We start from the raw sequence: 26,133 nt of genomic DNA, 5'->3' as shown, positions 1-26,133 counted from the left end.
CTGAACAAAGTTTTAAAATGGTTTACCGACTGGCCTTTCGGTTGTGCCGCAGCCCCGCCCACAATATATGCAAAATCAAAAAACCTTTTACAACATGGACATGTGACATATCAAAATACTCAGATCAATGAGGGGAACTTCTTCACATGTATTCTGATGACATTACGTGACGTAAAGTGATGTCATATGAAAATAATTAATGTGCACAACATGGGCATGTGATATATCAAAACACTCGGCACAATGAGAGGAACTGCCTCGCGGGTATTCTGATGACGTCACGTGATGTCACGTGAAAATCAAAAATTAGCACAACACTCAGCCAAATGAGGGGAACTTCTTCAAGAGTATTTGGATGATGTCACATGCTTGTCTCCACTTACCTCCAAATGTTTTGACACTCTAGCTTTCTGTCCACTTCCCTCCAAAAGCAACACTAACACTTATGTCCACTTGCCTCCAAAAGCACCATCCTTTTCGAACACTTGCACCATCAAAGCCAACATCAAAGTTTGTCGTGACAAACTTTACAAATCTAGTTCAATTTTAAAGTAATCCCATAAGCCTAGACATCTCTCATCAACCTGTTACAGTACTGTGCTCTTGACCCACAACCATCTTTGAAGGTCTTTAAATTCCTTCTTCAGCCTGGTGAATCCCTTAGAGTTGCACTGGGTCAAGGGGGTCGATTACAGGATCTCGGTTCCCTATGTACTTAGGAATTTGCTGAGTGCTGAGTAGATGATCCAGATGAATGCTTAGATCCATCAGTGATTTGAGTGACAGGATGTCATGAGCCAGTTCTGTGAGCACTTCCTGGATGAGCCGAGAGTGACTGAATTTCAGTTCATTTCATCCACTTTAAGCAGCAAGTGTGACATTCTTCTCTCAGGGGTTTGGTTAAATACTCGCTGAAATAATTCTTTGAAACTGTTATAAGAATTCAGCAGGTCTCCTCCTTTATAGGCCACAATGGCCCACTTGATAGCTTTGTGTGTCTAAAGTTTTTAACCTGAAACCTGCTGCTGACCCGAGAAGTACAGGGAACACTGTTGTAGAAAACCTTTTCCCTCTGCGATTCTTACAGCCAAGGATCTTTGAGGGACAAAGCGTTAAAGATGTGCATCGGTGGTGAACATGTTCAGTTTATCTTGCAGCAAAGCCAGGTGTTGTTGTTGTTCTATGAAGTGTCTTGCCCTGCATAGGCTGCAAAGGCGGTGCACCATGAATCCAGCTGTATGCTTGGAGATGTTGATGCCATGAGATGGAGTCCGAGAAGAATGCGGTTGCAGTTTCAATTGTTTATTGTAGGTGAAATATAGATACAAAATGTGAAGAGATCTCAAAAACAGGGACAAACAATTCATCAGGTGATCAGTAAACAGCAAATCAGAGACAGGAAGCAACCACGAAGTAAAGCCAGATCAAAAATCAGGACAGCAGGCACCTAAACAAAGGTGTGGTTAGTCAGGTAACTGCACACTGAGTACAGTGAGGATCTGTGTATGTAAAGATGGAGGGTGAGATTGGGAACAGGTGTGTCAGTACTGTGGGTAGTGGGGAAAAGTGCTGTTTGTATTCTGCTGTGTCTATGTTTAAATGCCACAGTGTATTCTGGGAAGTGGAGTTCCAGCTGTGGCATGAAGAAAAGTACATGTTTTATTACAGAAATAATATATTCATTCATTTTCTGAACACAAATATAATAAAAGCTGTTCTGGTTTTAGAAGCAGAAACAGAATCAAGCCTCCAGAAGAACTGTAGAGGTTGTGCAAGCCAATGAATTTTGCACAGTGCTGTATAGCATAAATGTGTTGTTGCTTATTTATTTATTTATTTATTTATTTATTTATAGCTTTTTCATCATCTGTGTTCTCTCATACTTATCGAGGCTCAAAAATCTTTTGTTCGTTCCTCATGATTCAGGAACTTGATCAGTCGTCCAGGAAGGGGCAACTTTTTGATTTTGTTCAGTCTGTGATTTCCGATCAGCTGTCGGATCTTCAGCCTGCAGAGCTGCATAAGAGGCCGCGGAGGCACTAAAATAATAAAAAAAATATATATATATACACATGAACAAAAGCCAGCATTGGAAAAATACAAATAATAACTGAAAAAACTGTAAAGTGATTAATGACACAGTAATTAAAAGTGAAGGTTCAGAGAAATGCTACAATTTACTTGTCACGACGAGTCACAGAGGAATGCAGATCCATGTGCAGTTAATCCTTTTAATAATCAAAAAACAAGTAACAAACAAGCAGACAAAACAGATCAGAACACTGGACAGGACAGGACAGGACAGGACAGGGGACAGGACCAGACATAACCCAACAGCACGGCACATACAGGTCAACGACTCATAAACAGGAAGTGAACAAAAACAGAGTACATATAGTGAACGAGAACCAATCACAAGACAAAGACAGACAAGGACTAAGACAAAACACCTGGGGAAGAGATTGAATGCAATTAAATGTCCGTGGTAACAAATAGGTGGGCGGGGTCAACAATTAACATCAGGCAATGACAGCAGACAGAAACAAGGGAAAACACAGACAGACTCGTTACATTTCTGAAGAAAATCTGGCCTGGTTTCACCCAAATGTCTCAAAACTTTAGCCTAACTTAGCAAAGCTACACAGCCTAGCTTTCACTGGTGAGTTAAATTGGAATAGATAATTATAATATTAGTTAGATTGCATGTTGAAATGGATTGGTTTAATATTTGAGATTTTCTTCTTTCAGTACTGTAGTGTTCCTTTCTGAAATGTACTTGTGGTGTAGTAATTCAGGACGTTTCTATCTACCAGTTGGACGGAGTTGATTTCTTAGCTGTTTTGTAGCCATAAATCCTGAGGGTTAAGACATACTTGCTTTCTCCTTGATACTGGCCCAGTCTGGGTAACTGTCCAAGTGTTCGACGAGTCGGGAGCAGAGCTTCACGTCACCCACGTAATCCAGCAGGACGTCTATGATGGGTCCTACCCAGCGGCTGTACATTTCCATGGAGACCACTTCACAGAACTGGAGACACAGAAGACACGAATACTGCATTAGCAACAGCGTTAGAATAGCTGTGTTAAGATTGGAGGACTGCACACAATATATTTCGTTTGTAGAGATGGAACTCTAGAGGTCTATTAGAGGGGTTTGTGTACCATGACTGCTCTTATCCACACTCATGAACACATCATATATAGTAAACCTTTACTATAGCACCGAAATCTTTCACTAGCAACACCCTGCTAACTGCTACTTCATTACAGATGCCTTCATTTCTGACCAAATCTTAGATCTCACCCCTCACACTGCAGTCATGATATTAATCCTTCAGGACAGGTTCTAAAAACATTTACACATTAAGTTGAGTCAGATCACAGGTTGACATAAGGTCCACATTTTTGCTTATAAATATATTTTATAAATGTCTCTATACCTGCTCCATGAAACTGTATATTATTCTATGGCCCTAAAGTCAAATAATGTAGCTTTTTTGCTATGACTTTTTTTTTTTTTTTTTTACATTTTATTCGTTGTGCAAATCACAATAAAGATTAAAGACAAGGTTGCGAATATTATATTTCCTCTATAGTGGATTTTAACTAACAGTTGTTTCCATTCGAATCGGATGTCAATGCAATGACTCTTACCTGGGTGCAGGTGCTGTGTAATATGGGTTGATTGTCTCTGTAACTTCTTCTCTCGCTGTGAATCGTTTTCAGAGGGGGGTGAGGGTTGCTGCCGTGCACACAGCTGAAACACGACAGTGCGTCGCAGCCGTTGTCCATCAGGTACTTGAGCATGACGAGGTACTTCATGCAGAACATGATGGTGGCAGGGAAGGTGGTGGGGTGCAGGGGGATGTAGGCATTGACGTTAGCACCGTGTTGCACCAGTAAGGTCATGGTACTCATGCAGCCCTGCCTTAGGGCTATGAGCAGAGGGCTGAAAGTGTCCAGGTTGGGGTTGGCGCCGGCCTGCAGCAGCATTCTGGTGGCTTCGATGTTGTTATTTATTACTGAGAAGTAGAGGGTGGTTCTGCGGTGGTCCTCGTACATGGTTCTGCGGTCCTCAGACAGCATGGCATTGACGTCGAACCCGGACTTGATTAGCACCTCGAGGATCTCGTCTCGGTTCCTCTCTGCGGCGAGGTGCAGAGGACTGATACCGCAGCGCTTCACACGGGACTTACTGGTAGCTGGGATGAGCATCGTCACAATCCTGAAGCACAGAGGCAGCGATATAAACTTTCATGTCTCAGTAGCTGAAATTATTGAGTGAAATACACACAGTGAAATGGCAGGATGATTCTTACAACAACTTACACCTCACATGTACTGTGCTGACATAAAGGCTTCATAAACCTACATAAATATTCATGAAGTCATATTAATCAATCCTGATGACAAGCTGACATTACACTTGGACACACTTCGACATGCATTCCGTATTTCTGCTTATAAGATGTTTATGAAATCTATGTCACTTCCAATTCTATGAAACTGTACAGTGCCTTGCAAAAGTATTCATACCTATTGAACTTTTCCACATTTTGATATTTTACAACCACAAAGAAAAATGTATTTTTTGGGGATTTTATGAAATAGACCGAAAGAAAGTGGCTCATAATTGTGAAGTGGAATGAAAATTGTAAATGGTGTCCAATATATATATTTTTTTTAACAAATAAATATCTGAAAAGTGTGGTGTGCATTCGTATTCAGCCCCCTTTACTATGGTACCCCTAACTAAAATCCAGTGAAACCAACTGCCTTCAGAAGTCACCTAATTAGTAACTAGAGTCACCTATGTGTAATTTAATCTCAGTATAAATACAGCTGTTCTGTGAAGCCCTCAGAAGTGTGTTATAGAACAGTAGTGAATAAACAGCATCATGAAGACCAAATAACACACCAGACAGGTCAGGGATAAAGTTGTGGGGAAGTTTAAAGCAGGGTTATGGTTATAAATTATTATCCCAAGGCTTGAACATCTCACGGAGCATGATGTACAATCCATCATTCAGAAATGAAAAGAGTATGGCACAACTGCAAGCGTACCAAGACATGGCCGTCCATCTAAACTGACCTAAACTCTGGAGGAGCTGCAGAGATCCATAGCTCAGGTGGGAGAATCTATTAGTCATGCACTCCACAAATCTGGTCTTTATGGAAGAGTGGCAGGAAGAAAGACACTGTTGAAAGAAAGCCATAAGAAATCCTGTTTGCAGTTTGCGACAAGCCGTATGGGGACACAGCAAGCATGTGGAAGAAGGTGCTCTGGTTAGATGAGACCAAAATGTAACTTTTTGGCCAAAATTCAAAACGTTATGTGTAGCAGAAACCTAACATTGCTCATCACCCTGAACACACCATCCCCACTGTGAAACATGGTGGTGGCAGCATCATGTTGTGGGGATGCTTTTCTTCAGCAGGGAAGCTGGTCAGGGTTGATGGGAAGATGGATGGAGCCAAATTCAGGGCAATCTTAGATGAAAGCCTGTTAGAGTCTGCAAAAGACTTGAGACTGGGGCGGAGCTTCACCTTCCAGCAAGACAATGACCCTAAACATACAGCCAGAGCTACAATGGAGTGGTTTAGATCAAAGCATGTTCATGTGTTAGAACAGCCCAGTCAAAGTCCAGACCTAAATCCAGTTGAGAATCTGTGGCGAGACTTAAAATCGCTGTTCACAGACACTCGCCATCCAATCTGACTGAGCTTGAGCTATTTTGCAAAGAAGAATGGGCAAAAATTTCACTCTCTAGATGTGCAAAGCTGGTAGAGACAAACCCCAAAAAGACTTGCAGCTGTAATTGCAGCGAAAGGTGGTTCTACAAAGTATTGACTCAGTGGGGATGAATACAAATGCATGCCACACTTTTGAGATATTTATTTGTAAAAAAAAAATTGGACACCATTTATCATTTTCCTTCCACTTCACAATTATGTGCCACTTTGTGTTGGTCACATAAAATCCTAATAAAATACATTCGTAATCAAATCAAATCAAATTTTATTTGGCACATACAGAGTACGACATGCGGTGAAATGCTTTTTACTTCTGTCTGGTATTCAAACATAGAAAGGAATGGAATTAAGGATAAAAATAAAACCAAAAGGAGTTAGATAAATAAAAAAGTATTAACTATATGAAATATATGAAACTATATAAAATATATGAAAATTTATTTGAAAATATATGTATATACATAAATGCATATGGTGGTATAAACTATATGAAAATATATGTGAAAATTAAAAATTATTTTTTAATTGTCCTTAAAGTGTCCATGTGCAGTATGGTGTGTATAAAGTGGCACTGTGCTGTGCAAGTCCAGAGTTAAAGAGACATAGTGTCATAGTGCAAAAAGAAGGTTGTCCTGAAGTAGATTCTGGGTGTTTCCTGGTTTAAACTCTGAATGGCCTGTGGGAAGAAGCTTCTCCTTCTTCTGTCTGTGTTTGCTTTCAAGGAGCGGAAGTTCCCTGAATGCAACAAAGAAAAGAGTCAATTGTCGGGATGGCTGAGATCTTTTACAATCTTCCTGGCCCTGGTCCGGCACCACGTGCAGTAGATGTGTATGACCGCTCCTGCTTTGTCCTGAACTCCACTATCAACTCCGTAGTCTTGCTGAAGTCCAGGAAAAAATTGTTCTCCTGTCACCATCTCTCCAGGTTTTTAGTCTCCTGTAGGTAGGCCATCTCGTCGTTGTTCGAGATCAGGCCCACCACAACAGTGTAGTCAGCAAACTTGATGATGGTGGTGGATTTGGAAGTGGCCACACAGTCATATGTGTACAGTGAGTACAGCACGGGGCTCAGAACACAACCCTGGGGAGCTCCAGTGCTGAGGGTGGATGAGGTGTGTTTGCTTGTGGTCTGTCTGTCAGGAAGTTGGAGATCCATTGACACAATGGCAGGCTGAGTCCCAGGACCTCCAACTTAGAGGTAAGCATAGATGAAATTATGGTGTTAAACACTGAACTGTAGTCCATAAACAGCATTTTTGCATTCCCTTTCTGCAGTCCAGGTGGCCCATAGTGTGGTAGTAGTGTGGAGAGGATGAGCAATGGTTTAAGGCAGGCAGGCTGGGGTTTCCCCAGGACAGGAACAATGGTGGACTGTTTGAAGCATAAGGGTACAACAGACTGTTCCAGTGAGAGGTTGAATATCTCTGTGAACCCGACCTGTGATGCTGTCTGGTCCTGCTGCCTTCCTAGTATTCACTCTCCTGAATGCCCTCCTCACGTCATGATCCGAGATGGTGAACATGTTTACCTCTCCAGCTCTCTCAGTGTGCACGCTGTTTGTGCCGCTAGCGCCACTAGCGTGGTTAGCTGCAGCCACAAAGCGAGCGTAAAAGATGTTTACATTTACAGCATTTGGCAGACACTCTTATCCAGAGCACCTTACATTGTTTCATTTTTATACAAGTGAGCAATTGAGGGTTAAGGGCCTTGCTCAGGGGCCCTGCAGTGGCAGCTAAGTGGACATGGGGTTAGAACTCAACCTTCCGATTGGTAGCCCAACACCTTAACCACGAGGCTACCACATACCAGAGCTCATATTTATTTCATATGCCAGAGAAGAGTCCGCATTCCCCATTCTAGAAGCAGGGGGTCTATAGTCCGTAATGTTCCTTAGTCCCTGCCACAGGCTCCTAAAGCCACCATGTTGGAACTGTTACTCTAGTTTCCTAATGTAGTGCTGCTTTGCTTCCTTCACCGCTCTGTGCACACTGTAAGACGAAGCCTTGTACTTGTCCATGTCCCCGGTGGCGAGCCCCGTGTTGTAGGCAACGGAGCAGTGTCTAAGGGCATTGCGGATGGTTTCATCCACCCACGGCTTCTGTTTGGGAAATGTTCTGATTGTGGTTTTCTGCACCGAATCATCCGCTAGTTTCCCGATGAATCCCACAACTACTTACGTAATCATGTTGACGTCATCAGAGTTGCACCTGAACATGTCCCAGTCTGCGTCATCTAAAGCATCCTGCAGGGCGGCCACCAATTGGTCAGACCAGCACGCGACCTCCGTCTGAAACGGAGCTTCCTGTTTCCACCTTTGTTTGTATACAGGCATGAGGAAGATGGCAGCATGGTCCGATTTCCCAAACGGTGGATGTGATTGTGTCTGGTAGCTGTTCTTGAATGGTGTGTAGCAGTGGTCCAGTGTCCTTTCACCCCTGGTGGGGCAGGTGATGTGCTGCTGAAAGTTCGGTAGCGCGTGCTTGAGGTTGGAAATGTTAAAGTCTCCCACCACAATGAGCACAGCATCCTGATGCTGTGTTTGGTGTAGCGCTAGTGTCTCATGTAAGTCCCAAACAGCAGTGTCCATGTCCACTTGAGGTGGAATTAAAAATGGCACTGTCTATGATCGAGCTGAATTCCCGAGGTAGATAGAAGGGCCGACATTTGATGGTCAGTAGCTCCAGATTTGGTGTGCAGGAGCGTGAAAGAGGAACGATGCTAGCGCTGTCGCACCAGTGGATGTTCAACATTAGACACACTCCACCTCCCCTCGACTTCCCCGACTCCATTGTTCTGTCTGTGGTCTGGTACCGCTGTGTTCAGCCATGTCTCGGTGAAGCAGAGAAGGTTGCATGTCCCTCTGGGAATTGACCCTTGCGGTGAGGTCGTCAAGCTTGTTTTCCAGAGACTGGACATTGGCTAACAGGATACTAGGTAAGATGTGCATGTGCCCTCAGGATCTCGCTCGGCCAGCACGGGTCCGGGTTTAAAAGCGGCAAAGGGTGAGTGGATTGCACACCAATAGATATGAGTGGCTCTGTCATATCTAATGATGACCATCTTGTATAAATAGAATGCTATCTATGTAAATAAATATATAATAAACAAAAAAATACAAAGTGTAACCGAAGCAGTCGCAACGGCAGCCGACCTCAGCGGGGCCAACATGTCAAAATGTAATAAAGTTCATTGGGTATGAATACTTTTGCAAGGCAAGTTTACATGAAGTGAGATTCCTATGTCTTCTTATATTCTGTATTAATAACATTTCTTTATGGCTTTGGATGCCAACATTGGTTATGTAGGCTGATATGGAAGGATCTACATAGGTGTCATGAAGCCTTATGAACACGGCAATAAATAATCTGGACAGTTGTTCTAAAGCACATATTTGAGAATGAAGTGACACACAGTTAAGATGAAATTACTTCAGAAATTAAAAACACACTTTGTTTTTTAAACTCTACACATTATTGTCATGTTAATAATATTACGTGTTAATGCAAAGTTTCACATTTATTCTTCCAGCCACTCTGTGGGACTTACTGAAGCGCCCTGTCAGTTTTGTGTGCTGAGCCGAAAGTGAAGAGGTCAGTGCTGAAACAGCGTGCAACAACATTCACACACTTACTCAATGATTCAAACACATTTTAACACAATATACACAATATATACACAACATTGCAAAGGACATGGGAACAACACACAAGAGCAGTAATTAGGTCACATGACACACTAACAGAAACTTCTTTTGCTAGTGCAACAGCTAATAAAACATAAACAGTAATTGAGCTTCAATTACATTTCAATTACTTTGTTGATTATATTTTCAAATAATCAGCAACCTCAAACTGCATGCACGGTAAAGTCGATTGGCACAAATTAAATAGATTTCATTTTTAATTCTTAACCGTTATGAAGATAGAGGAATTTACAGACAGATACATTTCAACATACAAGCAGCATTATTATTATTAATTTAATAATCTAACTAATTAATCAACTAATCAAAAAATTATAACAACAACAACACTAATAATAATAATAATAATAATAATAATAATAATAATAATAATAATAATAATAATAATAATAATAATAATAATAATAATGTTTCATCAGCCAGGACGTGGATATAAAATTATCTATCTTTCTATCTATCTAAATTATTTTTATTTTAATATATCAAGTTATTACTCACTGTGAACCAGTCAGGCTACTTCCACTAGGCTCAATGAGAGAAGAAAACAAGTTAAATTTTTTTCTGATTGTCAGCAAAAAAATTCAAACATGGACTATGATATGATTTAGAGAGTTATTACTGGAGCAAGGGGAAATAAAAATAAACAAACAAACAAACAAACAAACAAACAAATAAATAAATAAATAAATAAATAAATAAAAACAGAGGTTCCAATCCAAATGTGTTAAACAAATAAGGATTTTTTTTTTAATTCAGTGACTGTTTTAATTTTTTGGAAATTTAATGTGTGTGTATTTGGAAAAGAAACAAATTCCAAACACTAACATATCCACAAGATCCCTAATTATTTTATAGACCTACTAAGGAGTCTCACGCTTGGACACTCACCCATTGTTTCCTCTCTGAGCTGCTATGTGGATCGGCAGCAGTCCAGTTTTTCCCGGTTTGTTAGCATCAGCTTTTTGAGACAGCAGGAACTCCACAATCTCCACATGACCGTTCTTACTGGCTTCATAAAGCGCTGTGGCTCCATCTGCTGCCTGGCTGTTAATATCAGCTCCTGGAGGTTGAATGAAATCCAGTACAAAAGGTTGTATTAAAAAACACAAAGAAGGTGTTGATATAAAGGCAGAAATGCTGGGTTACCATTCTTCAGGAGGAAGCGAAGCGTATCTATGTTCCCACTTTGAGCTGCTACGAAGATGGGGGTGATGCCGTAGATGTTGGGCGTGCTAATTTTTGCCCCTGCCTTCACTAACATCTCACAGATCTCCACGTTGTTCCTGCACACGGCCTCATGCAGCGCCGTCCAGCCTTGGATGCAGCTTTTGTTCACCATCGCATTGTGATTCAGCAGCATGGCCACAATCGCAGCGTTTTCCTTCTCACATGCTGGAAACACAGAAACAGCTCATGAAACTTACCTCCAGGATGTAAAAAGGTCTGATGATGATGTGCACCAAAGTTGGTGTTGATTGGACATCATTTACAAGAGGAGTGATGAGAAGAATCAGAAAAAGGGAATTATACTCAACACAAATTTTTCCAAATGATTGAACAGAAAGGAAAAAAAAGCTGTTACAGATCGTGACCACAAGGTGGCGTACAAATATTCTAATTTTTGTTCAGAAACCATGAAACGCCTGATCCGACACCTTTGCGTCACCTCTGACTGTTACGTGCTGACACTGGAGACTCCTTCCATAGATGTTTCCTTTCATATCAGCAGTTTGACTTGTTATTGTTTAGAGCTGTAGCAGGATTATTAAATTCACCGCTGTACCTTTATACAGTGGCGTCTCCTTGTCCTTGTTGGCGATGTCAGGATCTGCACCTTTCTCCAGAAGACACGCCACACACTCCTGCTTCTCTCTCGTCACAGCCAACAGCAGCGCCGTCTGATCTTTCGGTGTGCGCTTGTTAATCATTCCAGGTTGCACTTAATCACATCATTAAAACATAAAAATAAACATTTTGATCAACTGACGACAAATGAAAGAATTATTGTCAGCCATAATAAAGCCAAGAAGGACAAACAGCTAAAATAAACAGCGCTGAGTGATTTGAAGCATTCACAGATAGCATGGTGTCCAATTTTAATTATATCTATATATAACACATGAATGTCTATAACAAGGGTGTAGAGTGTCTTCCAGTATGTTGTAATCGTTCTTGTGAAAGCTCTGAAGGCTTTTGTCTTGTGTTTACATGCCATACATAAGTATCCCCCCCCCCCCCAATGAACTACTCAACTATGAACTATGTTATATTAATATATAAATAGATTGTTTGCATAAGGGGGGCACAGTGGCTTAGTGGTTAGCACGTTCACCTCACACCGCCAGGGTTGGGGTTCGATTCCCACCTCCGCCTTGAGTGTGTGGAGTTTGCATGTTCTCCCCGTGCCTCGGGGGTTTCCTCTGGGTACTCTGGTTTCCTCCCCCGGTCCAAAGACATGCATGGTAGGTTGATTGGCATCTCTGGAAAATTGTCCGTAGTGTGCGAGTGTCTGAGTGAATGAGAGTGTGTGTGTGCCCTGTGATGGGTTGGCACTCCGTCCAGGGTGTATCCTCCAGTTTATTACCAGTTAATTATGGGGTCCCTCAAGGATCAGTTCTAGGATCTCTGCTTTTCTCTATATACATGCTTCCATTAGGGAACATTATTAGAAGACATGGGATTAGTTTCCATTGTTATGCTGATGACACAGTTATATATCTCATCAAAACCAGATGAAATAGCCAAAGTGTCCAAATTAACTCAATGCTTTAGAGAGATAAAAGACTGGATGAGCTGAAATTTTCTATTGTTAAACTCTGATAAGACAGAAATACTACTTATAGGTCCAAAAAACCAGTGCACAGAAACTCTCACAACTTAACTTCCATTTAGAGGGATGTACTGTTACCAATAGCTCGACAGTGAAAGACCTCGGTGTTATATTAGACTGCAACTTGTCTTTTAAAAATCATATCGCCCATACTACCAAAACAGCCTTCTTCCACCTTAGAAACATTGCCAAGCTGAGAAACATCCTGTCTGTATCTGATGCTGAGAAGCTAGTTTATGCGTTCATGACCTCTAGACTGGACTATTGTAATGCATTACTAGGTGGTTGTCCTGCATCTTTAATAAATAGGTTACAGTTAGTCCAAAATGCAGCTGCCAGAGTTCTCACTAGGACAAGAAAGTATGACCATATAACCCCTAATTTTATCATCTCTACACTGGCTACCTGTTAAGTATAGAATTGACTACAAACTGCTGCTACTTACGTACAAGGCTCTTAATGGTTTAGCTCCCATGTATCTAACTAGTCTTCTAACACGTTACAATCCTTCACGCTCTCTGAGATCACAAAACTCAGGGCTTCTGCTAGTTCCCAGAATATCTAAGTCTACTAAAGGTGGTAGAGCGTTTTCTTATCTAGCTCCCAAACTTTATAATAGTCTTCCTGATAGTGTTCGAGCTCAGACACACTTTCCCAGTTTAAATGTAGATTAAAAACTCATCTCTTCAGTCAGGCGTACACATAATACATCACATAATATCATGCACCAGTACATCAGACCAGCACATTTTTATGAACAGCAGATATGTTAATCCCTTTCCACTGCTTCTCTCTTTGTACCCATCCCGAGGCATCCAGACACTGAACCGGCTCCCTCTGTGGGACAAAGCCTTTGGACGCCCACTGAGCCGAGGCCGACTCTAAGAATCCTGAGACATCTCCAGTTAGACTCTGTGATACTAAGGAAATCCGAAGTCCATGATCCTTACACCAATACAACATTTAACTGACTGTATATTACAATCACACCCCCAGTGTTACCCATATGAGGATGGGTTCCCCCTTGAGTCCGGTTCCTCTCAAGGTTTCTTCCTTTACCAACATAAGGGAGTTTTTCCTTGCCACTCCTGCCTGAGTCACCTCAGACTTGCTCATAGGGAGATAAATACATACACACTGTGAACTATATATATCAAATAATAATCTAGAATTTTTATTCTGTCAACTCTTTTACTTTTATTATTCTTATTTCCTTTATCATTAATTATGTTTACCTTCTGCTCTATGTTTATGTTCTGTAAAGCTGCTTTGAGACAATGTCTATTGTAAAAAGCGCTATACAAATAAACTTGAATTGAATTGAATTGAATATCCTGCCTCGATGCCCGATGACGCCTGAGATAGGCACAGGCTCCCCGTGACCCGAGAAGTTCGGATAAGCGGTAGAAAATGAATGAATGAATGATTGCATAAGTATTCACCCCCATGAGTACTGTAGTCACAGGTGTTCTGGTTCTGGTCAGAAGTCAAATGACTAGCTGAATGAAGAGACTGTAGGTTTTGTTTTCTACTTTTTTAAAAGTTTTTCTAAACTTGTGTAATTTTGGGGTATTTTCCTTCCTAAGTGTATGAAAAGTGTTTACTCTGAAAGGATGCAAAGGATTTATGTCACGTCTGGATATTTTTTCAAGTTTTTGTTGTGTTCGTCTTCCTTTTAAATCAAAACAGATATTTAAAAAAAAACCAAAACATGAGGATGAAAAAATGGGTTTTTGAGAGCTCTAACATCACAGCGTGACCCTGCACATGCTGATGGTTACAAATGTTTTGCACTCTGATCTTAGTGCTCTGAAATTTCTTTTATTTTTTCCTCATTTGAAAAAACAAAAACAAAAAACATCGGTTAAATTTCTCTTTTCACACACATGTGGAGAAAACATGCTCCGGACCGCAACACGGATATAATCTTAAACCACAGGAAATAATCCTTGAGTCTGTAATTTCTTATTGTAAAATAATGTTTCTTCTCTTTCTTCTGTTTGATGTGACGGTACATGACACTGCTCACAGGGGAGCTTTTTTTAAAAATGCTTACATACAAGAATTTATTTTCCTTTCAAATGTAAATGTTAAAAAATATTTTCAAAACTATATCTGAATCCTTGAGTGTGTGTGTGTGTGTGTGTGTGTGTGTGTGTGTATCAGTCCCACCTCTCAGGAGCGCTCTAATACACTGCTCCTGGCCGAAGTGCGCAGCCTCGTGCAGCGGGATCCAGCCGTATTCATTCGACATCAGCAGGTTACAATCTGCTTTTTTGATCAGTCCTCTCAAAGTATCAACGTCTCCTTCCCTGATTGCCTTCACAACAGGATCCACGTCCCTATCAGAAAACACAACACAACACTTCAGAACATCCTGCTCAAAAACATCAAGACCAAAAATAAATAAATAAATTCTCCTAATGATGTTGAAATGAGGATACAGTGTGAATCTACTCACTCTTCCGCCTCGGGTTTGACTTCTATCAGAGTCCCATCAAATGTCCGATACGCCACCATTCTCTTCCCGTAACCCGTGACGAAGTGGCTCACGATTACAGACTGCTGATCCTTTCTGTCCCTGCAAAGAGAATATTTCAGCACAATTGATCTAACTATTAACATTCACACTATGGTGCTGTTAAATCCCGGACCCTGATCGGTCGTTTTTAAGTTGCCATAGCAACAACATAATCATTTCTATAGCAACTGCTTAATTGAAAAGAAAATGTTAATATGTAAGTAAGCAGATGTTTCCATAACACATAGGAAGGAGTCTCCAGTGTCAGAAGTAAAACTTTACACTTCTTTGTGCTTTTTCAGTAACAAGCTGTGTTTTCTGTCTTATTTTCTTCAAGAGAGAGATAAAAGAGAGACTGGTATACAGGGAACGCCTGATTATACCTGATAAATGTAACTGTAAATGGATAAATAAATAGTTTATTCTGTGTTGTACAGTATGCAGTGCTGATAAGAATAACTGTGCTACATCGAGTCACTGCACTATACAAAATTTGATTAAGAAAAATAATGGTTTAGTCAAAAAAGGAAAAATTAACCTTATCAATGATTGCAAAATTTCAATCATTCATTCTTGATGTATCAATCTAACAGTTACAACAAGTGAACTAATATAACTGTGTTCAGGCAATTTGTAAACACACACAATCATGATTATGTTTGCCCAGAAAAACACAGGGCATGCTTACGTCTGGGCGCTTGGACGTTTCCGCACGGTTTGTTAACTTGTGTGGAGTCATCTTAAAGGAAGGGTGAGTCCCATTAAACTCATATAATATTAACACAAGCTTTTCAACACAGTTTATAGTGCTTATTAGTGCTCTGGAGGAAGATCGCTAGTTTTTGTCCCAAATTCCATTAATATAATAGGAGTTAGGCTGTTTTACCTGTTTATTGCGGTTGACAGAAATTATAATGGACAACATTAACAAGGTATCTGTTTCAGTTAACTAGCTATTTCAGTAGGCAGTGAAATAACTAACACTTTGGTGATAGCTAGCAAGTTAGTGAAGTTTATTTGAAGATAAATCATGCGCCACTGTGGTTAAAATGTGGTCATGTTAAATGCTAGCGAATAAGGTGCACATTAGCTGTTTGTGAATCTTCCAATCATTCTGAATGTTGTAACAGTTCCAGCGAACTGTTCCCTGTGTTCCTTACTTTGTGTTAGTTGTCATTTTAAAATGAGCAACTCTGCCATCGGTGTTCACGCATACCGCTAAGGATTGGTGGGTGGCCGAAAAAGCACATGTTAAAACATGGAGTCAGTTCAAATCTGCTTTCTTGTGATCTTTTCTCCCTGATGATCATGAGGTTGAAGCAGAAAGGAGGATAAGAGAGAGAAAACGAGGAATTGATAAAGATCTTCGAACTTTTGCTTTCCAGTATCGAGCCTTATGTCTTAGGCTTAAATCAACAATAACTGAGAAGGAGATTCTGCAGGCTGCCTTGAGAAACTGTAATCCCCATCTTGCTAGCATTTTGAGAGGAACAGTGAATTATTTTGAACGATTTGGTGCACCCAGGAGCTTTGGTAGAGTGGATGTGGCTGAGGAAAGGGCCTTCTGGAAGCAACGTCAGGCTGAATAATCCTCCAGAACAGGGGGGCAGGATAAGTACAACAGAGGTAAGCCTGGAAGGCACAGCATGTCGTTAGTGACCATAATGTCAAGCTGCTAACCTTGACTATAACTTTATGTAATCATTCTTGTGAAGTCGTTATGGATACAGGCAGTTCATGCTCTTTAATCCAGGAGTCAATGTGGAGGATATGAAAGGATGAGACTGAGTCTTGGCAGTCCAGTCGGGGACAGACATTTTCGCTTGCCAACAGCCATATTCAGACAGCCTTAGGTGAAGTTACTTGGCAGTGTACCCTACAAGGATGCACAAACCCACTGCGACTATTCATCATAAGAGATGAGGCTATGGCTTTTCTGCTCATCTTATGCCTTGAGTTCCGTGTGACATGTAGAGTCTCACTGGATTTTGATACCTCCACATATTCCTTGCCTGGGCAAAAGGAAATATTACACCCTTTTTCTTGTTATGACCAATCACCCTCAGTTCACATACACTCTGCCCTGCCAATAGTGCAAGTATCCAATGACTCCATAGTTGCCATCAAAGAGTTGGTGGATCTTGCTGATGCTTCTCGGACTGAGAAAAGGCGTTTAGAGGGGTTGTAGTTAAATTGGCTGACTGTCTGTACTGATGCACTGGGTCAAACCTCTATCATTAAGCCCTAGATCATAACTAATGACCCCATCCCCGTACAGAAAAAAAGCTTATCCTGTTCCAGTTATTAAGTAAAGCTTCATTGATGAGGAAGTCAAGGCCATGCTGAGTAAAGGTACAATACGGTCATCTACATTTCCATGGGCAGCTCCAGTAGTACTAGTACCTAAGAAGGATTGAGGTATACATTTCTGTGTGGATTATAGAACCTTGAATGCCAAAACCTTGCTGGATGGCTTTCCCAAGCTCCAGATACAAGATATCTTGGAGTCTGTCTACGGAGCAACAGTATTTAGTACACTCAACCTCAAGACATGATACTGGCAAGTGTTGATGGATGAAAGTAGCATCCAAAAAATTGCTATTGTTACAAAGTACAACCAATATGAATTTGTTCATCTACCTTTTGGATTAAAAAATGCTGGAGCAATGTTCCAAAGGTGTATGAACAAAGTTCTACAGGACCTTATAGGCAAATGTTGCTTCATGTATATAGATGGCATTGTTGTATACTCCAGAGACATCCACCAACATTTTCAAGATCTGAAGAAGGTGTTTGCTGGGCTGGAATCAGCTGGCCTAACCTCAGGAAATGTAAATTGGTAAGGAAATCATTGACTTTTCTGGGACATGTTATTTCAGTGGAAAGTGTCAAGACCAAGGATTTCAAAGTGGATGCTGTCAAGGATTTTCCTATGCCCAAAAATATTAAAGAAGTTGATTCCTAGGTCTTGGGGGATGTGGTATCATCGCTTTATTTAGCATTTTTCAGAGTGTGCTTCCCCACTTCATGCACTTAAGAGGAAGGGTGTACCATTGAACTGGACTCAGGAATGGCAACATTTTTTAGAAGATTTGAAGAATGCCCTGCAAAAAGCCCCAGTTCTCATGCCTCCAGACTCAAGTAAAACATTAAAAGTGCAGACTGATGCAATTGACTTTGGACTTGGGGCTGTACTGACTCAGGAGCCAGAAAAAGGAGAATATGTCATTGTCTATGCATCTCGGCTGCTACAATTAGCCGAAAATTCATATGCCGTTTCAGAGAAGGAATGCCTCGCTGTGGTCTGGACGGTTGAGAAGTGGCGACAATACCTAGAAGGGAAACCCTTTGAAGTCCTAACTAATCATGCTGCACTCACTTGGGTATTCAACCATCCTCGCCCCACATCAAGACTTACCAGGTGGGCTATCTGACTTCAGGGGTTTGACTTTACTGTGAGGTGCCGAAAAGGGAGATGCAACGTTGTGCCTGATTCACTGCCCTGTGCAATGCCTGAGGGAGAGCTACTGGGAAGTGCTGCAGTATATCAAGCAAAGGATTTGAATGGAGACTTACAAATAAACTGGGAAGAACTTGGCCAAAGCCAGAAAAGTAACCCACCATCGCATCTTTGGCACATGAAAACATTGCGTAAATTACTCAATGTGGTATATTGGCCAGAAATCCAGCGAGACATATGGGATCACTGCAAACAGTGCTAAGTCTGTCAGCAATACAAGCCAAGTATATCCAAACTTTCTGGAACCCTTCAATCTACTCCTGTAAAAGAACCTAGATATATGGTCAATATTGACCTTATGGGACCATTTCCAAGAAGCGTGAAGTTGAATGAGTATTTACTGGTTACTGTGGATTACTGTAGCAAGTGGGTCGAGGTGTTTCCCTTGTGGTCAGCCAAGACACCTTTGATAACACATGTCCTTATCAAGGAGATCTTTATCCGACTGGGGTACCCACTTATTTGGTGTCAGACCGAGGACCACAATTGACCTCACAACCTCTGAACGCTACATGCAGACAGTCGGGTGCCATTCAAAAACTTACCACTGCATACCACCAGCAGACTAACCTGACTGAAAGAGTGAACAGGACTCTTAAGGTCATTATCGTATCGCATGTTAAGGACAATCACCTGAATTGGGACCAGTGGATCCATGAGTTCAGATTGCTATTAATTCATCTTGGCAGGCAAGTACCAACTATACCCCTGCAGAAATAGCTAGGGCATAGTTTGAAAGGACCCCTTGAACTATTCCAATATCGTTCACCTGATCCTGACCAATCTGCATATGAAGTATTGAACATCAGCAATTGCTTCTGGAAAGAGTAAAAGAGAATGTCACAAGGGCCCAGGCCAGGCAACAGAGATACTACAATCTGAAGAGGCAGCAAGTAACCTTCCAAGAAGGGGAACTTGTCTGGATTTGAGCTCACTCATTGTCTCGTGCTGGGGACGCAATTTGGCCAAGCTAGCAAGGGCCTGCCAAAGTTTTGATGTTAACCAAACCCAAACAAGTTGAGACCTACCATGTAGAAAATCTTAAAAAGTTCTACGGCCGGTCAGGCCTTCTTCTGAGAGGAGAGGTGTGTAACAGTTCCAGTAAACTATTCTCTGTGTTCCTTACTTTGTGTTAGTTGTAATTTTACTCCCTGCCATTAGAGGGCGATAGGGGGTCATTATCGGGGAGATTTCTCTAGGCTAGGAGTAAAAGGAAGGTAGAAATGTGTGTGAAGTTACTTGTTAGCTGGGAGTGTTTGCACTCTCAATGCTTTGATCTAGTAAACCCAGGTTGAGGAACACTGATGTTCTACATCTTAATAGGGTTTTTGTATCTACTTGATTTTGAGGACATCTCACCTGGCTCAAGAATTTAATTTGCTTTTCTCCTCAATTTGGGAATATATCTGAGCTCCTTTACAAACTTTGGATAAACCTGTTATGGGTGAGCTACAATATCATGCTCTTAACATCTATAATGGAGTGAAGCACCAAGGACATTTGTGGTAGCTCAGGACTTTTATATTGGGTGGACATTTATGAGCTTGCTTTCAATGGTGAAAAGACATAATTCTGCTTTGTGTACTATTGTCAAAACATTTGTGGTGTTTGAAATTGTGTATTTTGATAACAAGGGAAATTCAATGTTGAAATAAGTGGTGATTAATCCCTCCTTATTTATTTATGTGACTCCTGACTTAATTCTTAATTGTTACAATTTTACATGTTTAAGAGTAAACATTACTCCAAAAAATGAACTTTATTTAATCACATTTCAACAGTCTTTGTGTCGGACTTCAGAGTTACTGTGAAACTAATTAATTCATAAATAATAACTAAGTAATTAATATATTTTAAGTTACATTACGTAACATTCTGGTGAAGCACAACAGACTTCATAACTGGAAATCTGCTAAAGGACTTTTATATTATTTGTATTTGTAGCCCATCTGTGGAGATTACATGTATCACACCCTAAAGCAGACAAATCCACTAGGAATGCCACAGTGTTTTTAGAGTAATAGGTAAATCATATTCAGTTTAAATGTACCACTACACTAAATGACTTAATCAGTTGTTCTGCATTATCTGCTGTTTGTGTATTTGGATTCTATAATGATTATCAACAGGTTTATGTGGAATTTTCACGAATTAACCGTATTGACCCGAAGTCAACATTCCTGACATCCCTGGACACTCAATCCAGGGGGTTTGCTGAAAATGTACAAAGCCAAAGTGACACAGATATGGGGAAGTCAGCTGGAAGAACTTCCCAGGTCTGTTACTTACCTGTCTGTGAATGATATTGTACTATGTATTTTTTTTTATTAACTGTAAAAATGTTTTTATATGCCATGGCTCACGTGTTGAAATGCCACAAACTGTGTTTCTTGGGAAACCATAGATGTAATTTCACATCGAAGGTCTTCTGTTCTTCGTGGTCTTCCCTTGTACACGAGAGAGACAGCTTCAGTTTTAAAGACGCTTCTGGTCATTTGTTTTGAGGTTTATTTCGTACAAAAAAAAAACGTACAAAAGGTTTCCAGGGTCCAGTTTCTGTTTCTTTATGAAATGGTTTTCTGTTGTCCGTTATAGTATTATTATTATTTCCATTATTGACTGTGTTTCATAGGACTGTCATACACAAAGGGCATGAACATGAGAATCTGTAAAGTGGTAAATGACTGTTCTGTCCACTCAGGATCAAACCCTATACTGGTCACTGTGGCAGTAATGTTGGGAGAAGAAGTAGTTATCGACATTCAGGTTTTACATTGGTTTATTATTTATTACATTCACATTTTTATGAAGTCACAAAAGCCTTCATTCTCCTCTTTGGTCTGCTTTATGCTCTTCACATGGAGTATCCCAAGGACTTGAGGTAGACCTTTGAGGCTGTCCGGAAGATCTTTGTGAACCTTGGATGTCTGACAATTATAAGAATTTGCTAAACAGCAGGGTTGAATTTCACTCCAGATGTTTCTTGGACTTGTTGAGTTTTACATGGTTGAACTTTTGCACAAGATTCCTCAGACAGACTTAATTTTTTGGTAAAATGGTTGAACATAATGTCTTTTAGATGGTAAAGTGAGGAACCATTTTTTTTAATCTAAAATAAGAGCATTTGATTTACAAGTCAAGCTGTGTATCAGAGTTCTCATGCACTTTTTTGCAGCTCAAACCAGTTTGCAGTTGACAGAATTGTCTAGTCTTGTACAAAAGTGCATGAATGACTTATGTAATGTTTCTTTTTGTAAACAGAAACGCCAGTTCAAATCATGGTGCTGTAAAATAAATGTATAGAGAAATAAACACACAGAATTTCCTGATTGCACTCAAGCTTTTGTGACATATTGCACATTGTATGTCTTGCATTCTAGTTTGCACAGTTCTGATGTCTGCAGTATTTTTGTGCAGTTCTACACTGTGCTCTTAGATCTTATTAAAAATTATTTCATTATTCACCATACATTTTGCATTGTATGAAATTTATTAGATGTTTTCTAGTACATACAGAGAAATTTGTACTTTGTTGCTTGAACAAAAACAGCTTATCCAATTTTAAATATAGTGGACCCTTATTTGGTCAAAATAGATCATTAAGTTGACTCAATATTTTATTGCAATTTCAGTCAACATTATGGGCTCTTTAATTTAAGTTCAACTAAAAAAATACATAACTTTAACTTTACAAACTTAAACTGAGCCAATTAAAGATTTTAGGTGCAACAGGTCACTAGAACATTGTATTTCTTTCTGATTATTTTCCTGTAACTGCACAATACACAGTGTGTTACTCTTAGAGTATTATAATTAATTAACTAATTAATTAATTTTAACTAAAACCCCAGAGTGAGACTTGTAGTAAACCGCTGAAATTAACTACATGACGAAGACAACATTAAAACATAAATTAATGAATAATCTGTGACTGTTCAGTTGTTCAGTGGAACTCGATCTCCGTGTTAAACACAAAGCAGAGACACGGAGCCCAAAGCTGAGCTTCTGTTTATCTCTGGGTGGAAAGTGAGCTTTGGTAGGGTTTCAGCTGGACTTCCTCCTGGTGTGGACCTTATACTGGTGTAATTTTAGTGCTGTGTTATGCAGGATGTACAGGGACAGGTGTGGATATTTAGCTAGATCAAGTGACTGTAAGCTGTATGACAGTAATGTCACTACGCCTGCCAGGGTTTTAGTGTTAATCTGAGCGGTGTTTAATCAACACTGACACTGACACAGCACGCAGCTTCTCAGCACGATGAACACTTTTGTAGCTTTTTAAAATAATTCATTAAATCAAACATAAAGGGGTTCAAACACTTTTACCTCTAGGCATTAATGACGAGTGGGACATCAGCACTCGTTCCCAAGCAGATAAACTCAATTTGAAGCCAAATCATCAAGCTGTTGCTGAGATGTTGCATCACTTTCTGTTTTTTGCTTTATATCAGTTCTTACTGTGAAAGAGCTGCTGAGATCCACCTTCACTTGTCAATCAGGTTCATTTGCATATCATATATGAAACTTTTCATAGATCAGAAAATGTTAAGATTCAGGTTTTGGTTGGTTGCTGTTACAAAACTGGGATCCATGATTTCATGATTGGACAAAATTCGTTGGACAAGAAATGAAAAAAAAAAAAAACCTCAAAAAGATTCAAACTCTCTGATCAGTTCAGAAATCAGGAGCAGTTTTACAAAGGTGGGAATTATGGTGCCACCTAGAGGAGATTTAGGCAAAACGTCTCAGAGTCTCTTTATTTGCGGTTCTTTAGTCATTTATTGTCACACTGTTCCTGAGCAAATCCTCACTACCTGTTTGGAAGTGCTGAATTTATTTGTGAATTGTTGTTGATAAGCTGATGACTGACAATCTTTTAAAAAATAATCATTTATTCCAACACTGGAGTGTTTTCTTAGTGCAGACGGTCTGAAATGTGTCTAAATTATAAACCTGAAAAATTCTGATTTAGTCACAAATTAAACTAAAACATGTCCAAATAATTTGCTTGTTATGTCTCAATGTACTGTTGTAGGAAATAAATAACAACCTCAAAATCCAAAAGTGGTTTGACTCTGCACAAGATCTGCACAATAGTCTGCAGAGGGGTCAGTGGTGTTTTGTGCTGTGGTGAGTGTTTGTGTGTGTGTGTGTTTTTTTCCTCTGCCGTGTACCTGGGTGGGTTTGCAGGACAAGGGGGCGGAGTCAGAGCAAGTTGCAGCGTCTGGTGCCGACTCGGCTGGGGAATCTCTGTCCTGCGCTGAGGTATGGGGCTTCTGGCGTTTTCAGCTGAAGATGTTGTGGAGTTGTTGTGGGTCTCAGTGAGACTGCGCTCGATGGCCATCTGCATCAGTTCATCATCAGACATGTAGCCGTAGACATAGAAGTCATCGTAGTTCACCGTGGGATTGGTGGCCCCTAGTATAGGCCCCCCTGTAGCCGCCATATGGAAACCGAGCTCCTGAATAATGTTCACAAGAAAAAGAGAGTCGTCATGACAACATGCCACAGATACAATCCTGTCAGCAGAAAGTAAAAAAAAAACAGACTTTACATCAAAAACCTCCTTTTTCCTCCCAGAAAGAAAAGCTTTGGTGATAAGCAGCTCCATCACTGTTTTACTGACTAAACCCCCCACAGCACCTTAACTGTTTTACTGACTAAACCCCCCACAGCACCTTAACTGTTTTACTGACTAAACCCCCCACAGCACCTTAACTGTTTTACTGACTAAACCCCCCACAGCACCTTAACTGTTTTACTGACTAAACCCCCCACAGCACCTTAACTGTTTTACTGACTAAACCCCCCACAGCACCTTAACTGTTTTACTGACTAAACCCTCCACAGCACCTTAACTGTTTTACTGACTAAACCCCCCACAGCACCTTAACTGTTTTACTGACTAAACCCCCCACAGCACCTTAACTGTTTTACTGACTAAACCCCCCACAGCACCTTAACTGTTTACTGACTAAACCCTCCACAGCACCTTAACTGTTTTACTGACTAAACCCCCCACAGCACCTTAACTGTTTTACTGACTAAACCCCCCCACAGCGCCTTGACTGTTTTACTGACTAAACCCCCCACAGCACCTTAACTGTTTTACTGACTAAACCCCCCACAACACCTTTACTGTTTTACGGACTAAACCCCCATAGCACCTTAACTGTTTTACTGACTGAACGCCCCACAGCACCTTAACTGTTTTACTGACTAAACCCCCCCACAGCTCCTTTACTGTTTTACGGACTAAACCCCCCACAGCTCCTTTACTGTTTTACGGACTAAACCCCCCACAGCTCCTTTACTGTTTTACGGACTAACCCCCCCACAGCTCCTTTACTGTTTTACTTACTAAACCCCCACAGGTCCTTTACTGTTTTACTGTCCAAACCCCCACAGCTCCTTTACTGTTTTACTGACTAAAACCCCCACAGCTCCTTCACTTGTTTTCTGACTAAACCCCCACAGCACTTTTACTGTTTTAATGACTAAACCCCCCACAGCTCCTTCACTTGTTTTCTGACTAAACCCCCCACAGCTCTGTCTTCTTTTTACTTGTGGCACAAGTAAAAGGCTCAAAGAATTCACAGGTCAAAGTTCATAGATGTAGACCACATAATAGGATCGAGTTGCTAGAATGACAGCAACCACCAAACAATTCACAACTACCTGAAATATCATAACAACCACACTAACAACACCCTAGCACCCAGCTCAGATAGTCGTCTGGTTGTTTTTCATAAAATTCACTCAGAAACACTGTTATGTAACGTGATTGTGTTGTACATTGTGTTAAGTTTTCAAAACCATACAACCAAAACCCCTTATATCCCATGAGTACCCTGGAATACCGTTGACTACCCCTGAATCCACTGAGTACCCCTGAATACCATGACTACCATAAATACCCCTGAATACCATGGGTACCCGGAGTACCCCGAGTACCCAATATACCCTGAATACCCTGAGTACCCCGAATACTCTTGACTACCTCTAAATACCCCAAGTACCCCTGAGTAATCCAGAGTACCCATGAGTACCTTTGAGTACCCCTGGTTGCCCTTGATTACCCCTGAGTACCTACGAGCACCCCATTAAGTGCTCATTAAGACCAATAAACAAACTACAGGCTAAAACAAATGAAAACATAGTTTAACATGTTTTTAATGAGCCAACTTATGGAGGTTTTGTGTGTGTGTGTGTGTGTGTGTGTGTGTGTGTGTGTGTGTGTGTGTGTGTGTGTTCATTACCACTCTAACACTGTCTTGTTGTGTTTTTGTAAAGTCATGTGTTGTGTCTGACCCAATATTTGGATAAAATTAGTTCACTTCTCTTCAAGTTTATAAATAGAAACTCTGCTCTCTTTTAAAATATCACACAACAGCTTGCTGCGAAGCACACACTGAATATTCAGACATATTTACAAAATCATGACTTTTATTTTATAAATGTCTGAATGTTTATTTTATAATTACTGTATATTCAGACATATTTATAAAATAAAAGTCTTGATTTTGTGTAAATAAACAATTCTTTAAACTGCAGTGACACTCATCTGCGTTCATAACCGGATTCAATGAATGACTTTTAATATTAAAGCAGTCAGTGCCACACACCAAGAGAAATAAAGCACAGAAACACTTACGAGGACGATTCTGTTCGTCTGAAAATTCAAATTTCCGTCAGGATTTTATTACTTTTAGTAAAAGTAACTGAAGACTTTGGCTGCTACAGTGGTCTGTGTCCCTGCGTCCTCGCTCTGTTTATAGGACATTTCTAAAGTGTGCACATGATTTCA

The 26,133-nt window shown here is 40.5% G+C and overlaps 1 protein-coding gene across 3 annotated transcripts; it reads right to left on the bottom strand.

Annotated features, from left to right (window-relative positions):
• On the bottom strand, positions 1–26,133 carry asb2a.1 (ankyrin repeat and SOCS box containing 2a, tandem duplicate 1). Of its 3 annotated transcripts, XM_047801932.1 has the most exons (12): positions 25,981–26,133; positions 23,501–23,787; positions 14,747–14,866; positions 14,458–14,627; positions 11,239–11,394; positions 10,602–10,847; positions 10,344–10,515; positions 9,954–9,977; positions 9,299–9,349; positions 3,654–4,224; positions 2,874–3,027; positions 1–2,039 (listed from the first exon to the last, which is right to left on the bottom strand). In XM_047801932.1, the coding sequence occupies exons 2-12, from the start codon at positions 23,770–23,772 to the stop codon at positions 1,894–1,896; spliced, it is 2,082 nt and encodes a 693-aa protein (XP_047657888.1). In that variant the 5' UTR covers positions 23,773–23,787; positions 25,981–26,133; the 3' UTR covers positions 1–1,893. The 3 variants fall into 3 exon arrangements, with proteins under 3 accessions (XP_047657888.1, XP_047657889.1, XP_027003320.1); XM_027147519.2 differs by lacking the exon at positions 9,954–9,977 and having other exon boundaries at positions 2–2,039; XM_047801933.1 differs by lacking the exons at positions 9,299–9,349; positions 9,954–9,977.

This window comes from Tachysurus fulvidraco, chromosome 16, assembly GCF_022655615.1.
Source record: "Tachysurus fulvidraco isolate hzauxx_2018 chromosome 16, HZAU_PFXX_2.0, whole genome shotgun sequence".
Lineage (NCBI taxonomy): Eukaryota > Metazoa > Chordata > Actinopteri > Siluriformes > Bagridae > Tachysurus > Tachysurus fulvidraco.
The sequence above is the reverse complement of the archived record's forward strand: the minus strand, read 5'-3'. Positions and strand labels throughout refer to the sequence as shown.